This window comes from Lithobates pipiens, unplaced genomic scaffold (assembly GCF_037356315.1).
Source record: "Lithobates pipiens isolate NorthernLeopardFrog02 unplaced genomic scaffold, aLitPip1_a1.2 Scaffold_18, whole genome shotgun sequence".
In the NCBI taxonomy this organism is placed as follows: Eukaryota; Metazoa; Chordata; class Amphibia; order Anura; family Ranidae; genus Lithobates; species Lithobates pipiens.
The window spans coordinates 143553383-143580248 of NW_027507758.1; the positions used below are offsets into that span (position 1 = coordinate 143553383).

Genomic DNA, 26866 nt, shown 5'->3' on the forward strand with positions numbered 1-26866 from the left:
TACCCATTCTCCCAAATGCTCCAATAAGGAACCAATTCTGGCCACAATTGGTCATCCCTGTAAATTTGTGAATTTTGGGGAGATGATGGAAGACTCACACCACAGGTTTATCCACATAAAGATACTCAGCAGTTTTGGATGATAAAATGTTCATACTAATGCCCAACTGTAAACGTTTTAAAAGAGTTGATCGAGAAAATTGAGTACTGTCCGTGATACTTTTTTACTTTGCACTAACATACAACTTTTCAGGACAAGCTTTCGGGGGTATGTCCCCTTCTTCTAGGTCCAAGCAGAAAGAGTTGATTGAAAAGGTATAGTGGGATTGTTGGACAGGGGGTGATATGTATCACTGTCACTACGCTGTCTGATAGCTTTGAATCTATATTGTTCCCTAGTCATCACCACCACTGCTCCTCCCTTATCTGCTTCCTTTATCACTAACCCATTGTTGTTGAGAGCCCATATAGGGGAACATCACTGTGACACAAACAATTCAAATGCTAGAAATATTTTGAATGCATCACGTCACTTTAGAGAATGTCATTAGGGCGATCTTTCCTCATTTCGCTTCAGAGGAATAGAACGGTTGTCTCACTCACCCAGAGGAGGTGACAGGGAGAAGGATACTGGGGAGAGGAGCATGGTGGATTTTTAGATTAAAAACTAGATCGACTCAGGGGGTAAACCTAAGGTGGGATCTGGACCTGAACTTATATTAAGAATGCTTCTCCTGGAGCCTCCTCTCTCTCTCTTCCTTTCTCTCTTCTGTTTTTTTTTCACATACCTGGATTATTATTTTCATCTTTTTCTTTTATTTAATATTTTTTGAATTCAATGCACATATCTATACGTGTATGAATGTATGCATGTGTGTGTACATGCCTGTGTGTGCATACATGTGCATATTGTCACTACAAGGTGTGGGAAAATTAGTGGCATACACATGGATTACCCTATATGTATTGCAGCTGATTCTCTTTTTTGGATAATTGCCTGCTGTCAATTTAGACAATCAATGGGTGGAGCCTGTGGTCTTTAGAGCTACTATTTATTTCAAAGTTTTATGTCTGTAATGTGGTTATGACTAAGGCTGAAATGTGTCAACTGATTTAATCAGCGTTTGTTCACTGTGGCTATTCAATAAAATGAAGAAATTTTAAGAGCAACAACCAGAGTGCGGATAATTTTTTCTACACCAGTGAGATGGTGCCAAAAAATAAAATAGGATGGATGCTCCCTCCAGTTCTCTGCAAGCTGCCCCTGCCCAAATGCAAATGCTGTTCTGCTTCTCCCTTAGAACTTTTCTCTTACTGTCAATGGCATCTACAGATGGTCTTGAAACTTAGCTCTTGGTCGCTGGAACATTGCTCTCTCTTGCTGCTCTCTACCTGATGTCACCTCCCTTTATGGTCCTGGTTCTATCATCCTCATCCTCAATATATGAAATGAGGAATGCATAAGGAATACTTGTGCATGATTAGGTTCATACTCCTGCAGCAAGTTAGGAATCATTTGATGAAATTATTCCAAGGAATCAGTAATAGTAGAAGAAGAGGGCTCATTAGCAGACAACTGGCTGTTCTGCTCCTATGCAAAGGAAATAAGAGGAAGGCTTTGTCAGCCACTCAACTACCTCCTGTGTATGCTGTGGCTGTATAGTATGACCACTGTGAGATAGAAAAGGTGGACATGCTCTCCCTCTAGATGGTGCAACCTGACCATGTCTTTGTTTTGCAGAACACTTCTGATGCTCCCTTTAGGCCTGTCTGACATTTTTCTTTTCTTTATTCTAAGCTAATGCTGATGTTGCCCAGAGCAATCCTTAGCAGATTTTTTCTTTGTAATACAGTTCTAACTGAATACTAGATATATAGTTTTTTTTTTTGTTTTTTGTTTTTATTCTAACAGAAGCACACTTTCAATTTTAATATTTGAATATGGCTGATGAGTTTACACATGTTCTCAATATGACACTGACACAGTAAGATTGATAACACAGATCCTTGCAGTTTATTACATTTAGAAGTGTTTCTGCATGAAAATAAAATATACACTTATTTCAGTTGTCAGTGACTGTTTCATCAGTGGGCCATGCAGGAAAATGAAAGAAGGTTTTCCACATGCTCCCATGGGACTTCCAGTACTCTAAATGTGCAGAATAAGGTCTGAAACAACAAAGGTAAAGTTAGTATGAGTCGGTTGCCTCGTGTCCTAATTGTTGGCCATAGTGACAAGCTGACAACCATTCTTACCATAGAAAATACACACCTGATTATGACACAAGGATGTAGTTCTATGTTTCTCATTTGTGCCAGGGTCACATCAGCAACCAGGGCCCCCCACTGTCCTAGGCTGAATTTTGAGAGCAATAAGGGTATGCGTTCTCTTGCATAAGGACCTCTGATCAATTCAATGGCTGTTCAAAGTTCCACTGAATTATATACTGTGAAATAGGCCCAAAAGCTTCCAGCTGGTCTTCAAGTATCATTTAATAAAGCCAAATAATGATAAAACCATAAAAGTAATAAAGTCATGAGAGACGATAAAGTGTAACATGCAAGCATTTCCAATTATAGTGGCTGTGATGGAAGATCAATAGCTTCTTGCTAGAAAACCCCAGGGTGCTGGTGTGTGTGGGATATCCTAGGGCCAGAGGATATCAGTATCAAGCTGATCATGCTGACCAGGCGTACCAGAAGTGACATGGGCTGGTAAAGGGAGGGAAGCCACAATAGAGCCTTGGGAGACTGAGATGGCCTGCAAGCAGTCAGGGTTAGTGATGGCCGAACGGTTCGCCCGGCGGTCGTTTCGCGGCGAATTTCCGACATTCGCGGTCCGCACGTTCGAACGCCTTTTTCCGTCGTTCGCCGCGGCGGACTTACGTGTTTAATGTATACAAGAACTTTAACCTTTGGTGACACGTTTATCATGTGATACAGGACAGCCAATTGAGACATGACAGCACATGGACACTTGTACATTCCCCCTAACCTATAAATACACCCGATCCGGTGGCCATTTTACATTCTTTCTTCTGTTAAGATAGGGACAGGTTCCTGTGTGGAGTAGGGAGAGATAAACCACTAGCTATTTGGTACACAAAAGTTCTTTTCAGGACTGGTATAGGTGTTAGGTGTTGATAGGTTTGCTGTGCTGCTGATTCTTGCAGCAGCCTGAGTGTCTTTTGTTAGTTTAGAGAAAGGGAAAGGACGGTGTATGCTACAGGGACAGCCAGATTAGTCTTTCATCATCATCATCATCATCATCATCATTAGCTGTTACTATCAAGGTCCACAAAAGAGCTGTTCCAGTAACCACTAATCGTTCTCTTTTTTTGCCAATTTGTATAGGGACAGGAAGGAAGCAGTGTTGTCAGGCAGTGAGGGTAATTTTAAAGACTTGCTGTTATTATTAGTTCCACAAAGGTTCTTTTCAGGACTGGTATCAGTGGTACAGTAATAGGCTTGTACATGTATAATATTCTTTCTTCCAAATATAGAAAGGATATTATACTTGACTGCTGCCCTTCTGCTGCAGTCTGCTAAACATTCACAACTCACTTGTTCCACAAAAGTTCTTATAAGGACTGGTAACTTGGTATAGGGTGCTACGGTACATAGGCTTGAGTGCGGTACAGTCTGCTGTTCTGTAAGGACCGCTATCGGTCCACAATAGATAGGGTTGACGTGCACCACTGCTGACCGCTGCCCTATACTGCAGCAGTCCTTCAGCGGTATAGGGACTGACGTACAGTCTGCTAAACACTAATACACAACCTGCTTGGTCCACAAAAGTTCTTATAAGGACTGGTAACTTGGTATAGGGTGCTACGGTACATAGGCTTGAGTGCGGTACAGTCTGCTGTTCTGTAAGGACCGCTATCGGTCCACAATAGATAGGGTTGACGTGCACCACTGCTGACCGCTGCCCTATACTGCAGCAGTCCTTCAGCGGTATAGGGACTGACGTACAGTCTGCTAAACACTAATACACAACCTGCTTGGTCCACAAAAGTTCTTATAAGGACTGGTAACTTGGTATAGGGTGCTACGGTACATAGGCTTGAGTGCGGTACAGTCTGCTGTTCTGTAAGGACCGCTATCGGTCCACAATAGATAGGGTTGACGTGCACCACTGCTGACCGCTCACCTATACTGCAGCAGTCCTTCAGCGGTATAGGGACTGACGTACAGTCTGCTAATCACTAACACACAACCTGCTTGTTCCACAAAAGTTCTTATAAGGACTGGTAACTTGGTATAGGGTGCTACGGTACATAGGCTTGAGTGCGGTACAGTCTGCTGTTCTGTAAGGACCGCTATCGGTCCACAATAGATAGGGTTGACGTGCACCACTGCTGACCGCTGCCCTATACTGCAGCAGTCCTTCAGCGGTATAGGGACTGACGTACAGTCTGCTAATCACTAACACACAACCTGCTTGTTCCACAAAAGTTCTTATAAGGACTGGTAACTTGGTATAGGGTGCTACGGTACATAGGCTTGAGTGCGGTACAGTCTGCTGTTCTGTAAGGACCGCTATCGGTCCACAATAGATAGGGTTGACGTGCACCACTGCTGACCGCTGCCCTATACTGCAGCAGTCCTTCAGCGGTATAGGGACTGACGTACAGTCTGCTAAACACTAATACACAACCTGCTTGGTCCACAAAAGTTCTTATAAGGACTGGTAACTTGGTATAGGGTGCTACGGTACATAGGCTTGAGTGCGGTACAGTCTGCTGTTCTGTAAGGACCGCTATCGGTCCACAATAGATAGGGTTGACGTGCACCACTGCTGACCGCTCACCTATACTGCAGCAGTCCTTCAGCGGTATAGGGACTGACGTACAGTCTGCTAATCACTAACACACAACCTGCTTGTTCCACAAAAGTTCTTATAAGGACTGGTAACTTGGTATAGGGTGCTACGGTACATAGGCTTGAGTGCGGTACAGTCTGCTGTTCTGTAAGGACCGCTATCGGTCCACAATAGATAGGGTTGACGTGCACCACTGCTGACCGCTGCCCTATACTGCAGCAGTCCTTCAGCGGTATAGGGACTGACGTACAGTCTGCTAAACACTAATACACAACCTGCTTGGTCCACAAAAGTTCTTATAAGGACTGGTAACTTGGTATAGGGTGCTACGGTACATAGGCTTGAGTGCGGTACAGTCTGCTGTTCTGTAAGGACCGCTATCGGTCCACAATAGATAGGGTTGACGTGCACCACTGCTGACCGCTCACCTATACTGCAGCAGTCCTTCAGCGGTATAGGGACTGACGTACAGTCTGCTAATCACTAACACACAACCTGCTTGTTCCACAAAAGTTCTTATAAGGACTGGTAACTTGGTATAGGGTGCTACGGTACATAGGCTTGAGTGCGGTACAGTCTGCTGTTCTGTAAGGACCGCTATCGGTCCACAATAGATAGGGTTGACGTGCACCACTGCTGACCGCTGCCCTATACTGCAGCAGTCCTTCAGCGGTATAGGGACTGACGTACAGTCTGCTAAACACTAATACACAACCTGCTTGGTCCACAAAAGTTCTTATAAGGACTGGTAACTTGGTATAGGGTGCTACGGTACATAGGCTTGAGTGCGGTACAGTCTGCTGTTCTGTAAGGACCGCTATCGGTCCACAATAGATAGGGTTGACGTGCACCACTGCTGACCGCTCACCTATACTGCAGCAGTCCTTCAGCGGTATAGGGACTGACGTACAGTCTGCTAATCACTAACACACAACCTGCTTGTTCCACAAAAGTTCTTATAAGGACTGGTAACTTGGTATAGGGTGCTACGGTACATAGGCTTGAGTGCGGTACAGTCTGCTGTTCTGTAAGGACCGCTATCGGTCCACAATAGATAGGGTTGACGTGCACCACTGCTGACCGCTCACCTATACTGCAGCAGTCCTTCAGCGGTATAGGGACTGACGTACAGTCTGCTAATCACTAACACACAACCTGCTTGTTCCACAAAAGTTCTTATAAGGACTGGTAACTTGGTATAGGGTGCTACGGTACATAGGCTTGAGTGCGGTACAGTCTGCTGTTCTGTAAGGACCGCTATCGGTCCACAATAGATAGGGTTGACGTGCACCACTGCTGACCGCTGCCCTATACTGCAGCAGTCCTTCAGCGGTATAGGGACTGACGTACAGTCTGCTAAACACTAATACACAACCTGCTTGGTCCACAAAAGTTCTTATAAGGACTGGTAACTTGGTATAGGGTGCTACGGTACATAGGCTTGAGTGCGGTACAGTCTGCTGTTCTGTAAGGACCGCTATAGGTCCACAATAGATAGGGTTGACGTGCACCACTGCTGACCGCTCACCTATACTGCAGCAGTCCTTCAGCGGTATAGGGACTAAGAGTTTTGTCACAGGGTCATTTAAAAAATGACATGCAGAGGAAGAGGCAGGCCCTTCCGCAGGGGTGGTAGGGGTAGGGCAGGAGCAACAGGCTTGAGCCAAAGTGGGAAGTTGCAGAAGGTGCGTTCAATTACTTTAAAGGATGCACCAGACTTGGTTGAGTGGCTCGCTCAGCCTTACTCTTCTGCACCCTCCTCATCCTCTCGATCTGCACCCTCTTCTTCACTCTCTGCTATGTGCACCCCCAAAGACACTACCACCAACAACACGACCACCACCACCACCACCACATACCTTCCGCTTGAGTCACTGGAATTATTTTCCGATCCATATCAAGAGGACATTTCTGATGCGCAGCCACTCTTGGTATTGGATCAGGAAGAGGAGGTAGCAACAAGCGCTACTCAGCAGTCTGACGCCAGTACCCAGATCAGCCCAAGGAGGAGGTTGGTCCCCGGTGTTGCTGCCTACTCCGAGATCTCTACTTATAGCGGTGGGGAAGGTGACGTTGATGATGACGTGTCTAGTGATGTCACGTGGGTGCCCACAAGAGAGGAAGAGGAGGGGAGTTCAGAGGGAGATATGGACCAGCAGATAGGGAGGAGAAGCAGCAATGACTTACATTGCACAGCAGGGACAAAGCAGACTGCAAATGTATCAGGAGCGAGTCATCGACCATGTACGGTCACATCTGGCGCTCCCAGGACACCGGCACATGGCTCCGCAGTGTGGGCTTTTTTTAACGTGTCCGCTGCTGACAATAGCGTTGCCATCTGCAATCTTTGCAGTCAACGCGTTAGTCGCGGTAAGCCCAATACTCACCTAGGGACGACCGCCTTAAGAAGGCACATGAGCAGCCATCACCGAGCCCAGTGGGAGCAACGGAACACACAAAGCCACACTGCAGGCTCTCACCGTCCAGCCTCGTCTTCTACTTCTCCTTCTCCTCTCTCCTCACAATTGTCCTCCACTCCACCTTCCATCACGCCAAGCTCACATTTTTCTGCAAAAAGGCAGGCTTCCGTGGGCCTAATGTTTGAGCGTAAAAAAATGATGATGCCGGATAACCCTCTTGCCCAACGGTTGGCGGCTGGCTTGTCAGAACTCATAGCCCGCCAACTACTGCCATATAAACTGGTGGACTCGGAGGCCTTTCGCAAATTTGTGGCCATTGGAACACCACAATGGAAGGTCCCAGGAAGGAAGTATTTCTCAGAGAAGGGCATCCCAGAGCTATATGGCCATGTTCAGCGGCAAGTGAATGTATCTCTGGCACACAGTGTCGGTGCCAAGATACATCTGACCACAGACACGTGGTCTAGCAAACACGGGCAGGGAAGGTATATCAGTTTTACTGCCCACTGGGTGAACCTTCTGACGGCCGTCAAGCATGTAACCCGTGGCACCCGTGTAGATTTGGTTTTACCGCCACGGATTGCATGCAGGCCTGACTCTTCTTCTCCTCCTCCTACTCCATCCTCCTCCCTCTCCTCCTCAGCTGCCTCCTCCTTTTCCGCTGCTAGCGTCTCTTCCACTGCACCGCCCAAGCTCCCCAGAACCTATTCCACATGCCAGGTGAGACGTTGCCATGCCGTGCTGCGTCTGTTGTGCCTGGAAGCAAAGAGCCACACTGGCCCGGCACTCCTTTCAGCTTTGCGTTCACAGGCAGATGAGTGGCTAACACCGCTCAATTTGACAGTTGGTAAAGTGGTGTGTGACAACGGTGCCAATCTGCTTAGCGCATTGAAACAGGGCAAAATCACGCACGTGCCGTGCATGGCACACGTCTTAAACTTGGTCGTGCAGCGATTCCTTGTCAAATACCCTGGGGTCCAGGACATCTTGCGGCAGGCAAGGAAAATCTCGGCCCATTTCAGAAGATCTTACACGGCCATGGCTCGCCTTGCTGACATTCAGCGGCGACACCATCTGCCGGTCAGACGTCTTATTTGCGATTGCCCGACGCGATGGAACTCAACCTTCTATATGCTTGATAGGCTGCTCCAGCAGAAACGTGCAGTTAACGTCTACCTGTATGAACTCTGCGAAAGAAACGGTTCTGGGGAGCTGGGTTTTTTTTCACCGCGCCAGTGGCTGCTCATGCGCGACACATGCAGACTTCTGCGGCCATTTGAGGAGATCACCAAACTGGTCAGTCGCAGCCATGGCGCCATCAGTGACATGGTACCTTATGCCTTCTTTCTGGAGCGTGCATTGCGTCGTGTCATTGATCAGGCTGTGGAGGAGCAGGAGCGGGAAGATGAGGAAGTCGCAATGCTGGATGAATTCCCAGGGGGGGCTACTCTATCTGAGACAAGTCAACAACAGGAGTCTGATGAGGAGTCAGAGGAGGATGGTGCCGGGGCGGATGAGCAGGAGCAAGAAGAGCATGCTTTAAACCTTTCTGGGATCCCTGTTGTGCGAGGATGGGGAGAGGAGAATGAAGAGGACGACATTATCCTGGATGATGAGCAGGAGCCAGGCCACCACACCGCTTCCACTTTAGTGCAAATGGGGGCCTTCATGCTCCAGTGTTTTAATAGGGACCCCCGTATAAAAAGCATGAGGGTCAAGGACCAGTACTGGGTGGCAACGTACTTAGACCCCCGGTACAAACACAAAATGGCGGAAATGTTACCGCCGTCGCAGAGGGCTGTCAGAATGCAGCACTTCCAGGCCTTGCTTCGAGAAATGCTGCATTCTGCTTTTGCGTGCGCTGGCAGAGGAGCAATTCCCACTCCCAGAGAAGGATTTGCGGGTACCAATCCAACAGCGCCTGCAAGAAGAGGCCGGTTTGAAGATGTGTTGGTGACTTCGGATATGAGGTCATTCTTTCAGCCGACCCATCGACAGGTGTCATCCGGATCCAGCATCAGGGAACGCCTAGACCGTCAGGTGTCCGACTACATTGGGTTAACGGCCGATGTGGACGCTCTGAGGAGTGATGAACCCCTAGACTACTGGGTGGGCAGGCTTGACCTCTGGCCAGAGCTTGCCCAATTTGCAATCGAACTGTTGGCTTGCCCCTCATCCAGTGTCCTGTCCGAAAGGACGTTCAGCGCAGCAGGGGGGATTGTGACCGATAAGCGTACTCGCCTAGCTCACCACAGTGTTAACTACCTCACATTTCTAAAAATGAATGAGGCATGGATCTCGGAGGAATTCAACACATGTGACCAGTAGACCATGTATATGTCTATAAACTATTTTTTTAATCAAGCACACAGACCTTCTTAATTCATTTGGCTCACTTCCTTGACCCAAAAAAGCACACCGTACTATATGCCCCTACCCTCCTCTTTGAAGAGGTTGAGCGGTGTCATATTTCTACTGGGGCTGCTTATGATATCCCTGTGCTGTGCTGACTTCCTCCTGGGGGTTCTTATTATGAAGGGATCACACTATCCCTGTGCTGTGCTGACTTCCTCCTGGGGGTTCTTATTATGAGGGGATCACACCATCCCTGTGCTGTGCTGACTTCCTCCTGGGGCTGCTTACGGTGCTGCTGTCAGTGCTGTATGTCACGGTGCTGCTGTCAGCGCTGTATGTCACGGTGCTGCTGTCAGCGCTGTATGTCACGGTGCTGCTGTCAGCGCTGTATGTCACGGTGCTGCTGTCAGCGCTGTATGTCACGGTGCTGCTGTCAGCGCTGTATGTCACGGTGCTGCTGTCAGCGCTGTATGTCACGGTGCTGCTGTCAGCGCTGTATGTCACGGTGCTGCTGTCAGCGCTGTATGTCACGGTGCTGCTGTCAGCGCTGTATGTCACGGTGCTGCTGTCAGTGCTCTGTATTACGGTGCTGCTGTCAGATGCCTCTATCACGGTGCATGTGTCATTCCGGTATGTCACGCTGCTGGTGATCATCTCCTGCACCCTCTTCTTTGCCTACCCTGGTCCCTGACCTTCCCTCTCCTCCATTGCCTTCATTAGCTCCATAGTCCTGAATTGTTAGAACAATTTCCCAAATAAAATAAAAATGCTTGTAGTTATCGATCCCAAATTCACCTCATACATGTATTATGTCATTGTCCAGATGGTGGGACTACGTTTTACCCCCTAATAATTACCACGTGGCCGCAAATTCGACATGAAGGTTTGCAAAGTTCGCCTCCCATTGAAGTCAATGGGGCCCGCGGCGAACGTTCGGTTTCGCGAACGTTTGGGTCCGTTCGCATTTCGCGTTCGCGAAACGTCCCGTCGGAAGTTCGTCCATCACTAGTCAGGGTTGCCGTGTTGACTCATTTTGCATGCATGTGTTTAATAAATCATACTTCGAGACCAGCTGGAATCGTATAGGCTATTTTCACAGTATACCCTTCCATCAAACTTTGAACTGCCATTGGATTGATCAAGGGTCCTAAGCGCTGTTATTTCTGGTACTTTTGTTCTGTATGGTCACTGTTCCAAGTGTCCCCTACAGCAGCTGGAACTGTCTAGTGCTCTTTAATCAACAGTATATAACTTGGTACTATGGACTTAGCACTTGATTTTTCACCCTCCTAGTTCTAGCATTAGGTAAATTTAGTTCTAGCTCACTGTATCCAGTGGAGCTGCTGTTTTGTTGTTAGGTATATTAAGTTGTGCTCACTGTGATCAGTGTAGCTGTGTTGATTATTCTGGTCTGTTCAGTGTTTCACCAGCTTCTGGTTTGATTGCTCTACTTTCTGGAGAACTGTGGATCCCTCCAGAACATAGGTGTGGAGCAAGGCAAATGGGCAGCATGAATATTTTTACAGCCCTGGCCAATGCCTGGGAGGGTGGCCCAGATGGTTGCTGTGAGTAAGTATGAATATTCCAAAACACAGAGCTTCCAGGTCTTTTCCTGTAGGAGTGGAACACAACCTAAGGAGGGGATGTGGGTTGCTCGCCCCCTTGTGCTATCCTGCCATGTGCTTGCAAGATTCTGAGGCCTCAGGTGGGCCTGGTTTGCTGAAGTTGCTGAGAGCTGACTAAGGGGCTGTTGTCTGAAGATCTATTCAGGTATCACAGGGAAAAAGTGTTGCATGAATGTTGGAAGTAGGAAACCAACTTTTCAAGGACATTTTGTGAGTACAGACTGCTGTGAGAGATCTTAGAGGCTGTGGGCCGCTGCATCCCCTCTGGTCCTAGAGAGTCAGCTGTGTGTTCATAAAAAGGGGACACCGGCTGGTGTCCTGATGAGCTCAGCCTATCTAGTTCTCTGTGAAGGGACTCCGCTCTGATTGCTAAAAAAAGGAGGTCTGCTTTTGCAAGGACTTTTGCTTCAGTTCTACAGAAGGAAGTTTACCAGTGGCGGCTGGTGTAAATATTTTTTGGGGGAGAGCGCAAACAGTACCTCCACCCCCAGTTGGTTAGTTGGTTGATCGGTCGGATCTGGAGCACTTACCCCATCTATGGTGGGCGTCACCGGCGGCTTCCCCTACCGGCAGCTTCCTCTGCTCTCCACGGGCATCACAGCAGCGGTTTCTGTTTCCTCCCTCCTCAGCGGCCAATCAGGACTCTTCTCTTTTTGGCCAATCCGAAAACGGGTCTCAGACCCACTTCTGGTTGGACTGATTGAGGATCAGTGTTTTAATATTGAATATTCACTCACTATTGTAACACCTAGGTGGGCTCATAGCGCAATGCTCTGTGGCCCACCCTATTTTGAAGCCTATTAGAGCCTCTGGCTCTAATCAGGTGCTTAAAAAAAGCATCCATGCCGCTGTAATTCATGTGCCCAGCGTCCTGAAAGGGGCCGGATGCATGAATGAGGGTGGCAGTCGTGGATAGAAGGATTGGTGCCTGGGCACCCCTAATGGACGGGCTGCCACTGAAGTTTACTGTCTTTTTATTGTACATAGTTCTTTTTGGAATTTCCCACTCAATTCTCCAATCCTATCCAAGTTACCCCAAAAATTAAAACACCAAAAATAACAATCCTGGACTTGTCATTGAGCCAAAGAGTGACTGTGACCGTGTGCCTGGCTGTGGGACAATTACTGGGAAAAGCAACTTGGACATATTTTAAGGTTTTTTTTCCCACCTATATGTCACATAAAATAATACTGTTTACAAAGACATTAATAATCTGTACACTTTTTTTTTTTTAAAGAAGTTTTTATTAAGAATTTGTACATGTACAATATCATAAACAAAAACAATAACATATGTATGAGTGAAAAAAGTGACAATATTATTCGGTACATATAAGAGTCGACAATCTCGAATGGCATATAGCAAGAAATTCTAACCAATACTATGATGTCATTCTTTAAGGTAAATATCTGTAGGCATGGTCTATTCAACTAATTAGTCTACTAAAAAAAAAAAAAAAGAAAAGGGGAAAGAGTATTAGATCTCGAGATCTCAGTGGAGGGATTTGGTGTCACTTCAGAAAAGTTTGATGTCACAATGTGGAAAAGGGACTAGAGTTAATTTACACGAATACTGAAGGAATAGAACAATTTGTTGGGGAATGAAATACAAATTAAAAATAACTAAAAACATATTCCAGAACATTGTGTGAAATAAATGCAGTCAAAGCTGCCTTCCAATTGCACATTCGACACTAAAGTGGTATTTGAGTAGTAAATTCTAAAATGGGGCAAGGTAGGGGCGGTGGAAGGATATCAATGTAAATACATTGAATGGGATAGGAGTGTTCTGTATATAGCCTGTTCCGATATTGGAGAATGGGTAAAATGCTTCCAATGGCCTAAGTGGTTTGAAAATTCAAATGGTTCTTGAGAATGTGAACCAAACCTGTATATAAACAGTAGTAAAAGATAAAGAAAATCTAAAAAAGGGGGGTCTAGTTGAGTAAGGAGAGGGGGTACGGAAATGAGGTGATTCAAGATTGATTTGTGAGAGACGTTATTAACATTGTGTTAAGTTTTCATATCATGTAAGCAGATCTCGATATTCCTGTGTGGTGGTGAAATGTTGCCAACAGGACCACGTCTGTATGAATTTGGAAGGTGTGTCTTTGGCTTGATGTATCAGGTCTTCCATTTCGGCTGTTTTGTGGAGTCTATCAAACCAATCACGCATGGTTGGAGTGGCCGATGATCGCCATTTCCTGGGGATGCACATGTTTGCAGCGGCTATCATGTGCATAGTGAGGGATCGTAGGTAGGTACGTTGTGGTTTTGCAGGGTAGTGTAATAGGAATTGTGCAGGCGTGTATTCCAGATTGTATGTGGTGATTTTTTGTATCAAATGGTGAACTTTCTTCCAAAACGGTTGGATTTTAGGGCAGGCCCACCATATATGTAACAGTGAGCCGATTTCAGTGCCACAGCGCCAGCATTGCGGTGAGAGGGAAGGGTAAATGTGATGGAGTTTAAGAGGTGTGCGGTACCATCGTGAAATCAGTTTATATGCATTTTCTTGCGCAGAAACGTTCAAGGATCCTTTGTGTGTGATGGTAAGTATTGTTTCCCAATCCTTATCTGTGAGGTTGATAGATAAATCAGTGGACCATTTCATCGTGGTCCAGCAATTTCGTTGTTGTTGGTTCGGGAACAGTAATCCGTAGGTAAAGGAGATAAGGTGTCTATGGGGTTCTGAGTGTTGGCACATGTCCTCAAATGGGGTGAGAGGTCGGGACCACTCCAATTTTGAAGCTTGTGTGTCAAGGTAATGTTTAATTTGGATATAGGTCCAGTATGAAAATGTGTTTGGTCTAAGCTGGTTCGAGAGAGTAGAGTATGAGAGCATTTTGTCGTCTGTGAAGAAGTGAGTAGCCCGGACAGGTATGTGCGGCCATTTAATCTTCAAAAAGGGAGCGTGTAGTCCTGGTGTAAAAGCTGGATTCATTGCGAGGGGTGTCATCGGTCCGTTTATCGACGATATCTTGTATTTTGAGCATGCTTTTTGAAAAACGGAGAGTGTAGGGTAAATCAAAGGGTGTGTTTTATAGATAGCTGGAGTGTGTTCATTCGGTATCCATGGTGTCTGAGCTAGGGGGATGTGGGATAATGAATTTTCTAATTGGACCCAATCTTTAGTGGAAGCGTGTATGTTCCAGTCCAGAATTCTTGTCAAATGTGCTGCCTGATGATATTTTTCAATATCAGGGAGGCCGAGACCACCACTGAGTTTAGGGGATGTGAGTTTGATATAGTTTAGTCTAGGGCGAATCGGTCCCCATATGAATCTAGTGCATAATGTACGATAGGTTGAGAAAAACGTGGGCGGTAATTTAATAGGGATCGTCTGGAGAAGGTATAAAATCCTCGGGAGGATGTTCATCTTAATTATGGCCGTTCTACCGAACCATGAGAAAAGTCCAGACGACCATTTCCGTAGGTCATTTTGGATGTTATGTAACAGGGGTAGATAATTGACATCATATAAGTTGGTTAGAGATGCTGGTAGTTGGATGCCTAGATAGGTGATGGAATGGGTGTTCCACTTAAACGGGAAGTTGAGTTGACATTGGGAGCATTGTTGAGGGGTTAAAGTAATGTTTAATGCATGAGATTTTGTGAAATTAATTTTGAGATGGGAGATTTGATTGAATAGGTCCAGTGTTTTCAGAAGATTTGGGAGTGTTGTCAATGGCTCTGTAAGAAATAGGAGAATATCATCCGCAAAAGCAGCTAATTTGTAAGTGTGATTTTGTATTGTGATTCCTTTGATATCCGGATTCGCTCTGAGACATCGAAGGAAGGGTTCTAAGGTGAGTACGAATATAAGTGGGGATAGAGGGCAGCCTTGTCGCGTGCCGTTGGATATGGGAAAGGCGTCCGACAGGTGGCCATTAATGCGGATTCTTGCAGTGGGTTTGGAGTAAAGCATGAGAATGTATTGGAGCATGCGGTTAGGAATGCCAATGGCTTTCAAGGTCTCTGACATGTAATCCCAGGCCACTCTGTCGAACGCCTTCTCCGCATCCAACGACAAAAAAAACCCCTTTTGGCCAGCTTTGTTAAGCCAATGGTGGATGTTAAGGGCTTTGAGGGTATTATCCCTCGCTTCCCTGCCCGGGATAAAACCTACTTGGTCGAGGTGTATAAGGTCAGGGAGTAGGGGAAGCAATCTGTTGGCCAGTATTTTAGCGTACCATTTTAGGTCCACATTTAATAGGGAGATCGGTCTGTAGTTGTGAACTAATAGAGGGTCTTTGCCAGGTTTAGGGATTACCGTAATGTGTGCTGTTAATAAATCTCTAGGGGGTGTAGTAGGTGTTGCATATGCATCAAACGTGGTGGTAAAAAAGGGTGTCAATAATTGTTTAAAGGATTTATAGTAGCCGACAGTCAGGCCATCGGGCCCCGGACTTTTACCAACTTTTAACATGTTTAGAGCTAGATCCGCCTCTTCTACAGTTATAGGTTTGTTGAGATCTTGGGAAAGGGTTTCCGAGATCGGAGTAGGGCCGTATTGTGCGAGAAAGTCTTTTATCATGGTTTTTCGGTCGGAGGATGTTTGTCTATTTTCTGCGGAGTGTAGGTTATATAATTTGGAGTAATATGACAGAAATTGTTGAGCTATATCTGGATTGGACGTAACTTTACGTCCCTGTGGGTCTGTGATAGAGTGGATGGTTGTGGTGGCTTTTTTGGAATGGAGGGCTCTAGCTAGGAGTTTGCTAGCTTTATTGCCAAATTCATAGAAGCGTTTTTGGGATAAAAGATATTTGCGTCTAATTTGTTTTCCTAATAATTGCGACAATTCCTTCCTGGCAGATATTAATGAGTCAAGGGCATCTAGGGCTAGGGTCTTTTTATGGAGGTTTTCTAAGGACCTAATTTTTTGGAGTAGAGTTTTTTGCTGTAGCTCCCTGAGTTTTCTTCTTTTGGAGGCCGCAGCAATGAGTATGCCCCTAATCACACATTTATGTGCTTCCCACGTAATTTGTGGTGAGACGTCAGAGGTGTTATTTTCCGAAAAAAAATGTTGTAATCCTGTTGTGACATCTGCGACAATAGTCATGTCGGTAAGTAGGGAAGGATCTAGTTTCCATGATTGGGGCCTGGGATGTGTTTCAGGAAATGTTAGGCTTATCGAGATTGGGTGATGGTCAGATAAGTACATAGGATCTATAGATGCTTTTTGAAGATAAGGGAGGGCTGATTGGGATATAAAGAGGTAATCAATTCTAGAATATTTGGCATGCGGTGGAGAGAAGAAGGTGTAATCTTTGCCATCCGGGTAAAGTGTGCGCCACGTATCATGGATTAGGAGCGATTGTAGTTCAGATTTAATGGCCTTTAGGGCGGTATATGGTAGAGAAGAGTTACCATTTGATGTGTCAACTAAGGGATTCAGTGGGGTGTTGAAATCACCACCTAGTATTAGTGTACCTTCTTGGAAGTCTACCAGGCGTCGTGTTAAGTCGCGAAAGAAGGGCACTTGTCCACTATTCGGGGCGTACAAATTTACCAGAGTGAGTTTCCGAACGTGATAGGTACCCTTAAGGAAGAGAAATCTGCCCTGATCATCGATATATGAATCTGTAATTTGGAAGGGGGTATGTCGGGCTAAGAGTACGGAGACTCCTTTCGTTTTCGATTCTGTATTTGTTGAGTGGAAGACAGTGGGGTACTGAAAGTTGTGAAGTTTTGGAATAGAGTTTGTGCGGAAGTGGGTTTCCTGTACAAATATTATATCTGCACGATTGCGTTTCATATTGAGAAGGAGTTGTGATCTTTTTTCGGGTATGTTTAAACCCTTAACATTCAGGGAGATAATCTTTAATTGTGGTATAGGAGGTTGTATCGATTTGGCAGTCATTATGAATTAAGGTGGAAAGTATCCTTAATAAAATTATTTGGAATGGCCAAATGGGTGGAGGCAGTTCGGGATTCGGATTGTCAAGGCCGAACTTGGGGCAAAGCGGATAGTCAAGTAATCGGAATCCAGAACACTCCTAAGTATTTTGTTAGGAAGGGGTAAGTGGGGCAGGGGGGTGGAGAATGGATAGGGGTAGTGTGGAAGGTAATAGGGAGACCGGCTATAGGTGAGGACCAGCTCACCTATACAAGTGGAAAAGGGTGAAAGCCGGAATAGATCAGTGGTGACTAGAATAAATGTGGTGAGATAAAAAGTAGCAAGACAGTGTACCACTTCGTGGGAGGTGGTTCGGTTGAAAAGAGATGTGTTCCTAAAATGGTCGTCAGAGTGTGAGCCTCAGAGCTATGAAAGTTAGTGCATTTTGGGGAGAAATGTGATACATAGAGTATAGGGGAAAGAACCGTCTGGTGTAAGTTGGCATGTGAGGAGGGGAGATAAGGGGATGTATGGGTCGTAATGCCCATGCGGTTATATTTAAGGGCACTGGGTGAATTGCATGTCTTGGTCTGTGGCTGTACAGCCTGTACATTCAGAAGTCGGATATTAGGACAATAATGTAAAACCTCGGAGGTCAACTTATTAGCCAGCATATAATTAACAGTGTAACATAGAGGAACTGCTGTAGGTGCATATCAGTCTGAAATAGAAACATATGATTTTCAAACTGTAAGAGAACCATAGAACGATTATAACAGTAAAAACTCGGGTATAACCCAGCAATAAAGCTAAGTACAACACTTCTACTGGTAGTTCTATATCATTGTTAGTATAATATAGAACAAGATATATATTTCTTCCTCTAATATAATCAGGGTGCGGGAAAAAGAAAAGAAAAGAAGAGCGAGAAATAAAAAATAAAAATAAATAAATAAATTGGTATATAAAAAACAATATAAGAAATATATATATATATATATATATATACATACACACATACATATATATATATATATATATATACACATAGACATACATAAAAAAGAGAGGGGGGGGGAAGAAAGCACACAGGGGAAGAGGATAGGGAGGATAGGGCGGGGTCGCTTCCCAATAGTAGATAACCTGGTATGTTCTGTATACCTACGGGGGACCTTATAAGAGGAAGTTAGCATGTCATCCATAAGAGGTTAAGTCCTTTTGGAACAAGCACTGTAAAGATCGTGAGAGTTCAGTGAGCTTGTTGAGCAAGTCTAGGCGAGACAGGTATCAGCTACCTTTTGTTGAAAGTAGTTTTGTAAGGTAAAGTAGGTCATTCGCTGGTTACTTCATAGTTTGCATGACCTTTATTAGTCTCAATCGGATCCTTAAACCGGCACTGGTGTTAGCAACCGTGGAGATGAAATCAGATGCGAGGGTCAAGAGCAAAAAAAGATGCAAAGTATAAAGACCGTAAAGCAGTCGAGGTGATCTGGATATAGTACATACGTTTTCGGTACCTACGGAAGCACTGTTGACAGCAAACAATGTTGAGCGCGTCTATAGTATGCAGGAGACCCCAAAGTATGAAAAAAAAAAAAAAAAAAAAAAAAAAAAAGGGGGGGGGGTGGGGAGGTTCTTTTTCCCGCATTAGTGTGGTGGGAATATAGAGATGGCTTGAAAGGGATCTAACGATCTCTACGAGCTCTTCTTGGTAGCGGGGCAGCCGTAGGGCTGTGTTGTGGTGGATGTGAGGTTGCATGAGGACTCAGTCTTGCGATGGATGGAGAGCGGCGTCTTCTAAAGTGAGAGGCCTGTGTTTCCATGCAATCCTCAGTCAGTACCTTGGAAGTCGGAGCGGAGGTGTGAAATTCTGCATACCAATTCGGTACCGCAGTGAATGGAATATCCAGTGCTTGGCAAAAGGAATCTAATTCATCAGGGTTCCTAAGCACTGATGTACGGCCGCGGTATGTTGCAGATAACGCAAATGGAAATTTCCATCGGTATGGTATGCCTTTAGCTTGTAGTACTTCCAGTAGAGGGCGCAAATCCTTTCTATGCCGCAAAGTTATGGTTGATAGATCTTGGTAAATGGTAATCTTGCATCCATCATATTCCAGTGGTCCTTTGAGTCTTGCCTGTTTTAAAATATCTTCTTTTAATTTGTAATCATTGATATAACAAATTATATCCCTAGGGGGATCGGATTCCCTACCGCGTGGTCTGAGGGCTCTATGGATACGTTCCATTTCAATGATGTCTGTGGCTGGTTTCTCTAATAAGGCATTGAATAGATTTGACACTGTAGGGGTTAATTGAGAGTTATCCACACTCTCAGGCAGACCTCTCACTCTCACGTTGTGCCTTCTCCCCCTGTTATCAAGATCTTCGATATGCCTTTGCATATCTCTCAAGTGGGCTGTGTGAGAATCCAGTACAGTGGTGACCTTCCGCAGCACAGACTGATGGACAGCTGTTTTCTTCTCCACCTCCTGCACTCTTCCCGCCATTGCCTGTAGTTCATAGCGGAGGTCCGTGATCGCGGCGGTGAAGGTGTCTTTGATGTCGGAAGCCACCGCTCGGAGGTCCTGCAGAGTGGGTTGTTGGGGAGCAGGGGGACCCGCTGCTATGTCGGTCGAATGTGCGGTAGCCGGCGCTAGAACGATCCCGTCTTGCGCTTGTGAGGCAGCTGAGGAGACGGTCGCCATATTGGCTCTCTGAGTCTGGAATAGCTCCGGGATGTTATGGCCGCTGCGGGTTCTATTACCTCTCGGGGATCTCGATCGTGAGGCAGAGTTGTTGCGGGATGCCGTCCCCATACTCTGAAGTTCAGAAGAGAGGGTAAGTGTCCCGTGATAGCTAAAAGAAGGCTACAGTCTGACGGAGGTGGTAAGTTAAGCGGCCATCTCTCTTCAAGGCAAGCCACGCCCCCCCATCTGTACACTTTTTAACCACTTGCCACCCAGGCCAATTCTGACATTTCTCTCCTACATGTAAAAATCATAATTTCTTTGCTAGAAAATTACATAGAACCCCCAAACATTATATATGTATTCTAGCAAAGACCCTAGAGAATACAATGGTGGTCATTGCAACTTTTTATCTTGCACTGTATTTGCGCAGCATTTTTCTAACGCATTTTTTTTGGGACAAAAATTTTTTTTTTGTGCTTTAGAAAAAACAAAAAAGTAAGTTTAGCCCAATTTTTTTGCATAACGTGAAAGATGAAATTACGCTGAGTAAATAGATACCTAACAAGTCATGCTTCAAAATGCACACGCTCATGGAATGGCACCAAACTTCGGTACTTAAAAATCCACATAGGTAACAATTTAAAAATATTTTGCTGGTTACATGTTTTGAGTTACAGATAAGGGCTAGGGCTAGAATTATTGCGCCCGCTCTAACGTTCGCAGTGATACCTCACATGTGTGGTTTGATTACTGTATTAGTTCAGTTCTGTGTGCGAGTACACGGGGACAGGGACGCTTTTTCTTTATTGTTAATTTTGCAAAAAAAAATTTTTGGGATCACTTTTATTCCTATTACAAGGAATGTAAACATCCCTTTTAATAGGAATATGGCATGATTGGCCCTGTTTACAGGGAGATATGGGGTCAATAAGTCCCCACATCTCACTTTTAGGCTGGGAAGCCTGAAATACAAAAAAAAAAACGATCTTGGCTGCCGAGGCGGCGCCATTTGTTTTGAATGCAGAGGCCGGGTGTGACATCATAACATCGCGCCCGGCCTCTGATCAATCATAGAGATTCCAGGGACCATCTGGTCCACCATAAATCTCAACCGTAAGCATCTGGGGATGGCGGATCTGTTCTGCGACTCACCGATGCAAGCGGTGAGACGGTAGAAGTAGCGGAGGGTGGCGTGAGGGGGAGACGTCCCCTCTCACTGCCCATAAGGATCAAGCGGTGGAACAGCCGCTATGATCATTCTTGTGGTGTAGGGAATCGCCGGCTGAAAAAGCCAAAATCTGAATGATGTCTGCAGCTGTACCCATTCAGATATACCCGCTCAAAGTCAAGGATGTCATATGGCGGCCGGCGGTTGGGAAGTGGTTAAATCAGGGTCCTCCTAGCAACACTAAAATAAAAAATAATGAATGGAGAGGGGGAAGAGTTACTGACCTGAGCAAGGTGTGAATCTTGCATCAAACTGCAAGATTGTATGTCATTTGTGGTGCCTTTCTTGCAGTCTGTCTTTCCAATTTCTACATTTAAGGTATAGATTACTCCAGCAACAATCTGAAAAAAACATTGACATTGCTTAATACTGGACATAATATTACATTAATACCAGATTTTAAAGCTAAATCAGAACATGAATTTAATAATAATAAAAAAGCAATATTAAAATTCCTAAATGTTTCTGCAATGTATCAGTTTTGTGAATGGGCTGATAACACATTACACCCAGGGACGGACTGCCCGAGGGCCCCATGCCACTAGGGGGCCCCATCAGGGTTGACAGCCTCAGTAAAACCAGGGACAGTATGTAAAAATGTGTTTTTTTTTTACATCTGTCTCTGAAATGTCCCTTACCGACATCCTTTTGGTCTAAAAATCCTGAGATTATAGCTACCCCACCTCTCCAGCCAATAGAAACATGTCTGTGTATACTGTGTGATTGTATACTGTGTTTGTGTCTACTGTGTGGCCCCATAATCTCTGATTGCCTGGGGGCCCCATAATCTCCTATTGCCCGGGGGCCCCATGAGTTGTCAGTCCGCCCCTGATTACACCACGCCATTGAATGCATAGTGCTGTTCTGCAGCAATTTGTATCTGGACTTTGTTTTGCAATGTCTTTGTCCTGTGCTCTTTCTTATATTGTAATTTACTGTAGTAAACATCATGGTTTCCATAAAGGAACCATGTGTGGACAATGGGGGTTGTTTATGAAAGGCAAATCCACTTTGCACTGCAAGTGCACTTGAAAGTACAGTCACTCTAAATCTAAGGGGTAGATCTGAAATGAGTGTAAGCTCTGCTGATTTTATCATCCAATCATGTGCAAGCTAAAATGCTGTTTTTTATTTTCCTTGCATTTCCCCCTTGGATCTACAGCGACTTTACTTCCAAGTGTACTTGCAATGCAAAGTGGATTTTCCTTTAGTAAATAACCCCCACTGCCTCCTTTAAGTGACATAATGGAATTTTTTTTTAGTATATCATCGCTGCCCTATATGAAGATTATAGTCTTTTCTTGGTCTTTTGTTATTTAGGTACCTTGAAATACAGAGCAGACATGCTAAAGAACAGCCACAACTCCTGGGTGCTCCCTTTTTACACCAGTGACATCTGCTGGATTTAATTGAGTATAGCAAATCGTAGTAATGTAGACAAAAACTCACCCAAGCTCTACCACATGTTTATAGGATGTTGAGCTGAATGACAGTGCTCGGGCCATTGTGTCCCATACATCAAAATTGCAAAAAGAATTCCAGCATCTCGATTGCTTCTTCTTAAATCTTTTTTGAGCACAAACAGCAGTGCGACATCAAATCGCTAACGTGTTTCGGCAAAAGCCTTCCACATAGTATACAGATTTACAATAAAATCAAGTTTATATAGGAAAGGGTGTCCATTCCTCCAAAAGAAAAAAGGGAACAGTACAATTCAATTTAAAATCAATTAACAATTAAAATCACGTGAGGTTGGTAGAACCAGAGAAAAGGGGGAAGGGAAAGAAAGGAAAACACAGACTGAAAACTCTAGGCCAACCAATTATTAACCTCCTGTGGAATCAAGTTATATTATTTTGAAAACAGGTTCACTCTACTGTTCATTACATTAGGAAATCAAGTATTCAATCTGTGTATCCACCACACGTCCCGCTGAAGTAGGGTGTGATGTGTATTCCCCCCCCCCCCCCCCCCCCAACAGATCTTTTCGACTGTTCCAGACCGCAAAATGAAAAAGACTCCAGATTACCATCATGAACTGTTCTAAAATGTTTAGATACATTTGAATTATTTTTTGCTTTGCTATTTAGAGTGTCATTGTAGTGTTCTGATATTCTAATACGTAGATAGTGCATCCCACATACTGTACTTTACAAGTACTGCAATCAATTAGGTAGACAATCATCTTTGAGTTACAATTTAGAAAACTTTTTACTGGATATGTTCTACCTGTTGAAAAAGAAATGACAGATGTGCTTTTTCTTTGCTTACAGGTGTTATAACCATAGAGATAGGAGCCTACTGTCCCCCACCATGAAATGGAAGGGGAAGTGGAACGAAATAGAGAAGGTGAAAGCATAGTACACAAAGTATGAGCTTTTCTACTGGAAAAACTGCACCCCTGGCTTAAAATATGATGCAAAGTTTTATCCACATGTAGGAAAGGGGGGCAGTGTTTTATGATAGAAATAATCTGATTGTATTGTTGTGAGTAAGTGGTCACAAAGTGAACACCTCCCCTCCCACTGGACCGTGCCTTCTTACTGATAGAAGAGGAATTCCCAATCAGATCACCACGTTCTCTATTTTCTGTCAATCTTTTGTCTCTATTTATTAAATGTCTGCTATATCTTCGCTCTCTCAACCTACTGGAAACAATGTTACATTCATTAACAAAATCCTTATCAGAGGAACAATTTCTCCTTGCTATGATAAACTCACCCTTTGGCAATGCCCGCATAACTCAATGCCAACAGAAGTGAGTTACCTGCACATTGTTTCCTGTAGGTTCTGGTAGAGACTATTCTACTATGCACACATCCCACCAAAGTGCAAATCATAGGCCTGCTGCTCCCCTCAGATAAAACACTGAATAGAATTCCATCCTGTGCACAGTGCAGTAGGTAATATAGGTAATGAACGTAGTGAACAAAACATTTCTGGTAGTCTGTCAGGATCCAGGCACATGAACTTTTTTCCTTTGCATAATTTTCTGGTGTGTTTTTATTATAATTTAAACAAGTAAGGCCCCTTTCACACAGGGAATTTCTGTTTTGACAGACTCCGCTTGCTCATCGGGGATCAATCCGTCGACCTCTGCTGAGCAGGTGGTTGACAGGTCCATCTCCGCTCACTGTGCAGAGACGGACCTGTCAGAGCCCTGCTTTCCTTTATGTGAGACTGTCCATTTTCATCCGATTCCATCCAATCCGTCAGACAGATGGAAAATAGGGATTCCACCTGTCTGGATTTGGCTGCCCGGATCGGATAGAGGCGGATGTTAGAGGACATGTCGCAGCTGACATCCGTCGCTCCATAGAGATGAATGGAGCATCCGATCAGGTCTGCCTGAAAAACAGACAGGTGGACCTGATCGGACAGCATGTGTGAAAGGGGCCTAAACCTCTCGCTCAAAGATTTTAGTGAATGAAATTATAATTATAAAGAAGACTGCTGCAATTCTAAATTTCTGAATAAAGAAACAAATGAAAACTAAAAAGATATAAAAGACTGAGCTGCCTGCTGTTCAACCCCAACATTAAAGTAAGGGTCCTTTCACACGGGGCGGATCAGTTCTGATCCGCCCCGTGGATGTCCGTTTGCTCAGCGGGGATCACTCCGCCGATCCCCGCTGAGCAGGGAGATGACAGCTCCGTCTCTGCACACTGCGCAGGGATGGACCTGTCACAGCGCCGCTCTCCCCTATGGGAGATCGGATGACGACGGACCGCAGTGCCCGTCGTCACCCGATCCGATCCGCAGACGGATGGAAAAATAGCTTTTTCCTCCGTTACACTTTTTCGGATCGGAGCGGGTCGGATGTCAGCGGACATGTCACCGCTGACATCCGACGCTCCATAGACCTCTATGGAGCACCCGTTCAGGTCCGCCTGAAAAACTGACAGGCGGGCCTGAACGGGACGTCTGTGTGAAAGAGGCCTAAAGGTGATATAGCAAAACAATGTTGCTACAATAGTATAAATGTTACATTGTAACAACCAGTGCATATACGATAATAAATTGATACATGAAAAAATCAGCAAAAGAAAAATGGTCCTAAATAAAAGTCCAAAATTTGGTCCTGTTCACATTATCAAAACATGAAGCATTTGCGTCATGTCGCATCGCATCACTTCACTTCAAAGCCTCATTTCGTGCCTGGAGGAATGTGAAGCCCTTGAACAACTCCCATTCAAGTCTATGGTAGGGCTCCGAAAATGCACTGACAACTGTAAATATTTTCTCTAGCACAATAGTCGCAAGGGCAAACATACATGGTAACTCCCCAGCATGTTACTAAGCCTTTCACACTATCCAAAAGGAAAAAGTTTGTTTTTAGATATACTTTATGTACAGTAATAAGCAATCGATATGGGAATAAAGTTGAGAAACCCTGGTAAATATCTTGTGATACAATATTCCTAATGACTTTGCTATAGTCTTTAAGAGAAACCCTTTCATTAAATTTGAATCTTCCTAAACACATACCTGTATATGTTTAAACTGGCAATACACTAGTAGAATTGTGTTCATTTTTTTTTTCATTTTAAGAACATTCATTAATTTTTTTAATAATTAGTGGAGTAAAATCAATGTTTGTTCTCAACCACAGTGATGAGAAAATTCAAAGAATATGGATGGAAATGTTCTCTTTTGAAGAAACAAATTTTTGGGAAGGTCCATTCACTCCAAAATGGAATGTTAAACGCAAACCAAATTTTTGAATACATTTAGAATGGCTTTCGTTAATTTATCGGTCGTATTGAGAATGTTTGGATGAATATTTGTACGAAAATGTACTAGTGTATGGCCAAACAGAAAAAGTCATACGGAAGCTTTTCATCGTATATTCCGATCGTGTGTATGCCTCATCTGACTTTTTTTAATGAAAATTCTGACGGACCTAGAAATAGAAGATGTTTTAAATATTTCCAACGGAACCAATTCGTATCGGGAAAACCGCTCGTCTGTATGCTGTTCCGAAGGACCACAAACGACGCATGCTCTGAAGCGAGTACGAGACAGAGGATATTGGCTACTGGCTATTGAACTTCCTTTTTCTAGTCCCGTCGTACGTGTTGTATGTCACCGCATTCTTAGCGATCGGACTTTGGTGTGATCGTGTGTACGCAAGACAGTTTCAGTGTAACTCCAGCGGAATTCCATCGGAAAAACCTTTGGAGTTTATTCAGACGGGAAAACCGGTCGTGTGTAAGCGACATTAATTTTTTAGTCCTCCTCAGCTCCCACTGGTTCTGGCTGACCTCTGCTCATTAAATGATATAGTAATGATGTAGAGGTCAGCAGGAAAAAACAGTAAGAGCTGTTGGGGTCCAGAGTTTGACGCTTCCAAAGATTACTACTGAATAAAGAGGTGTTTGATAGCTCAAGCAGCTGGAAAGGTAAATGTAAAAAATGTTTTTTATCTTTTACAAATACATATTTGGGAAGTTTTATATATAATGACAGGGTCCAATTAACTACTACTACTGAAACAATGTAGCAACTACAGTATAACAACACTTAAGCAAAATACTTAAGAGCTTTGCTGGTTCATTTAATGACTATGTTACTTTAACAGCAGGTTGGGCATATTTGGGATTGTACCTGGGATTTCGCTGACACAACCTTCACAAGCTTGTATTCGTAGTCCTTCTTTGATTGTTGGTTGAATGAATTAACAGCAAATGTGGCAGCTTTCAGAACATCCTGGTTGTTGGGATCAATGTTTTCTGGACCTCCTACAAACTCATCGTTAGCTGCAAAAAGAGAAAATAGAGACAAGACTACTACGAGAAACAATCCTGTGGCCATGATGCTTCCTTTGGGAGTACGGAAAAAGAAGACAGAACAGAGACCTAGAGACACTCTTATAGCCA

The 26866-nt window shown here is 44.5% G+C and overlaps 1 protein-coding gene across 1 annotated transcript; it reads right to left on the minus strand.

The window, feature by feature from the left end:
* Window positions 1–1990: 1990 nt before the first annotated feature.
* LOC143987478 (cystatin-like) lies at window positions 1991–26838 on the minus strand. The gene is made up of 3 exons (XM_077486215.1): window positions 26595–26838; window positions 21212–21328; window positions 1991–2168 (listed from the first exon to the last, which is right to left on the minus strand). The coding sequence occupies exons 1-3, from the start codon at window positions 26799–26801 to the stop codon at window positions 2085–2087; spliced, it is 408 nt and encodes a 135-aa protein (XP_077342341.1). The 5' UTR covers window positions 26802–26838; the 3' UTR covers window positions 1991–2084.
* Between the last annotated feature and the right edge of the window lie 28 nt (window positions 26839–26866).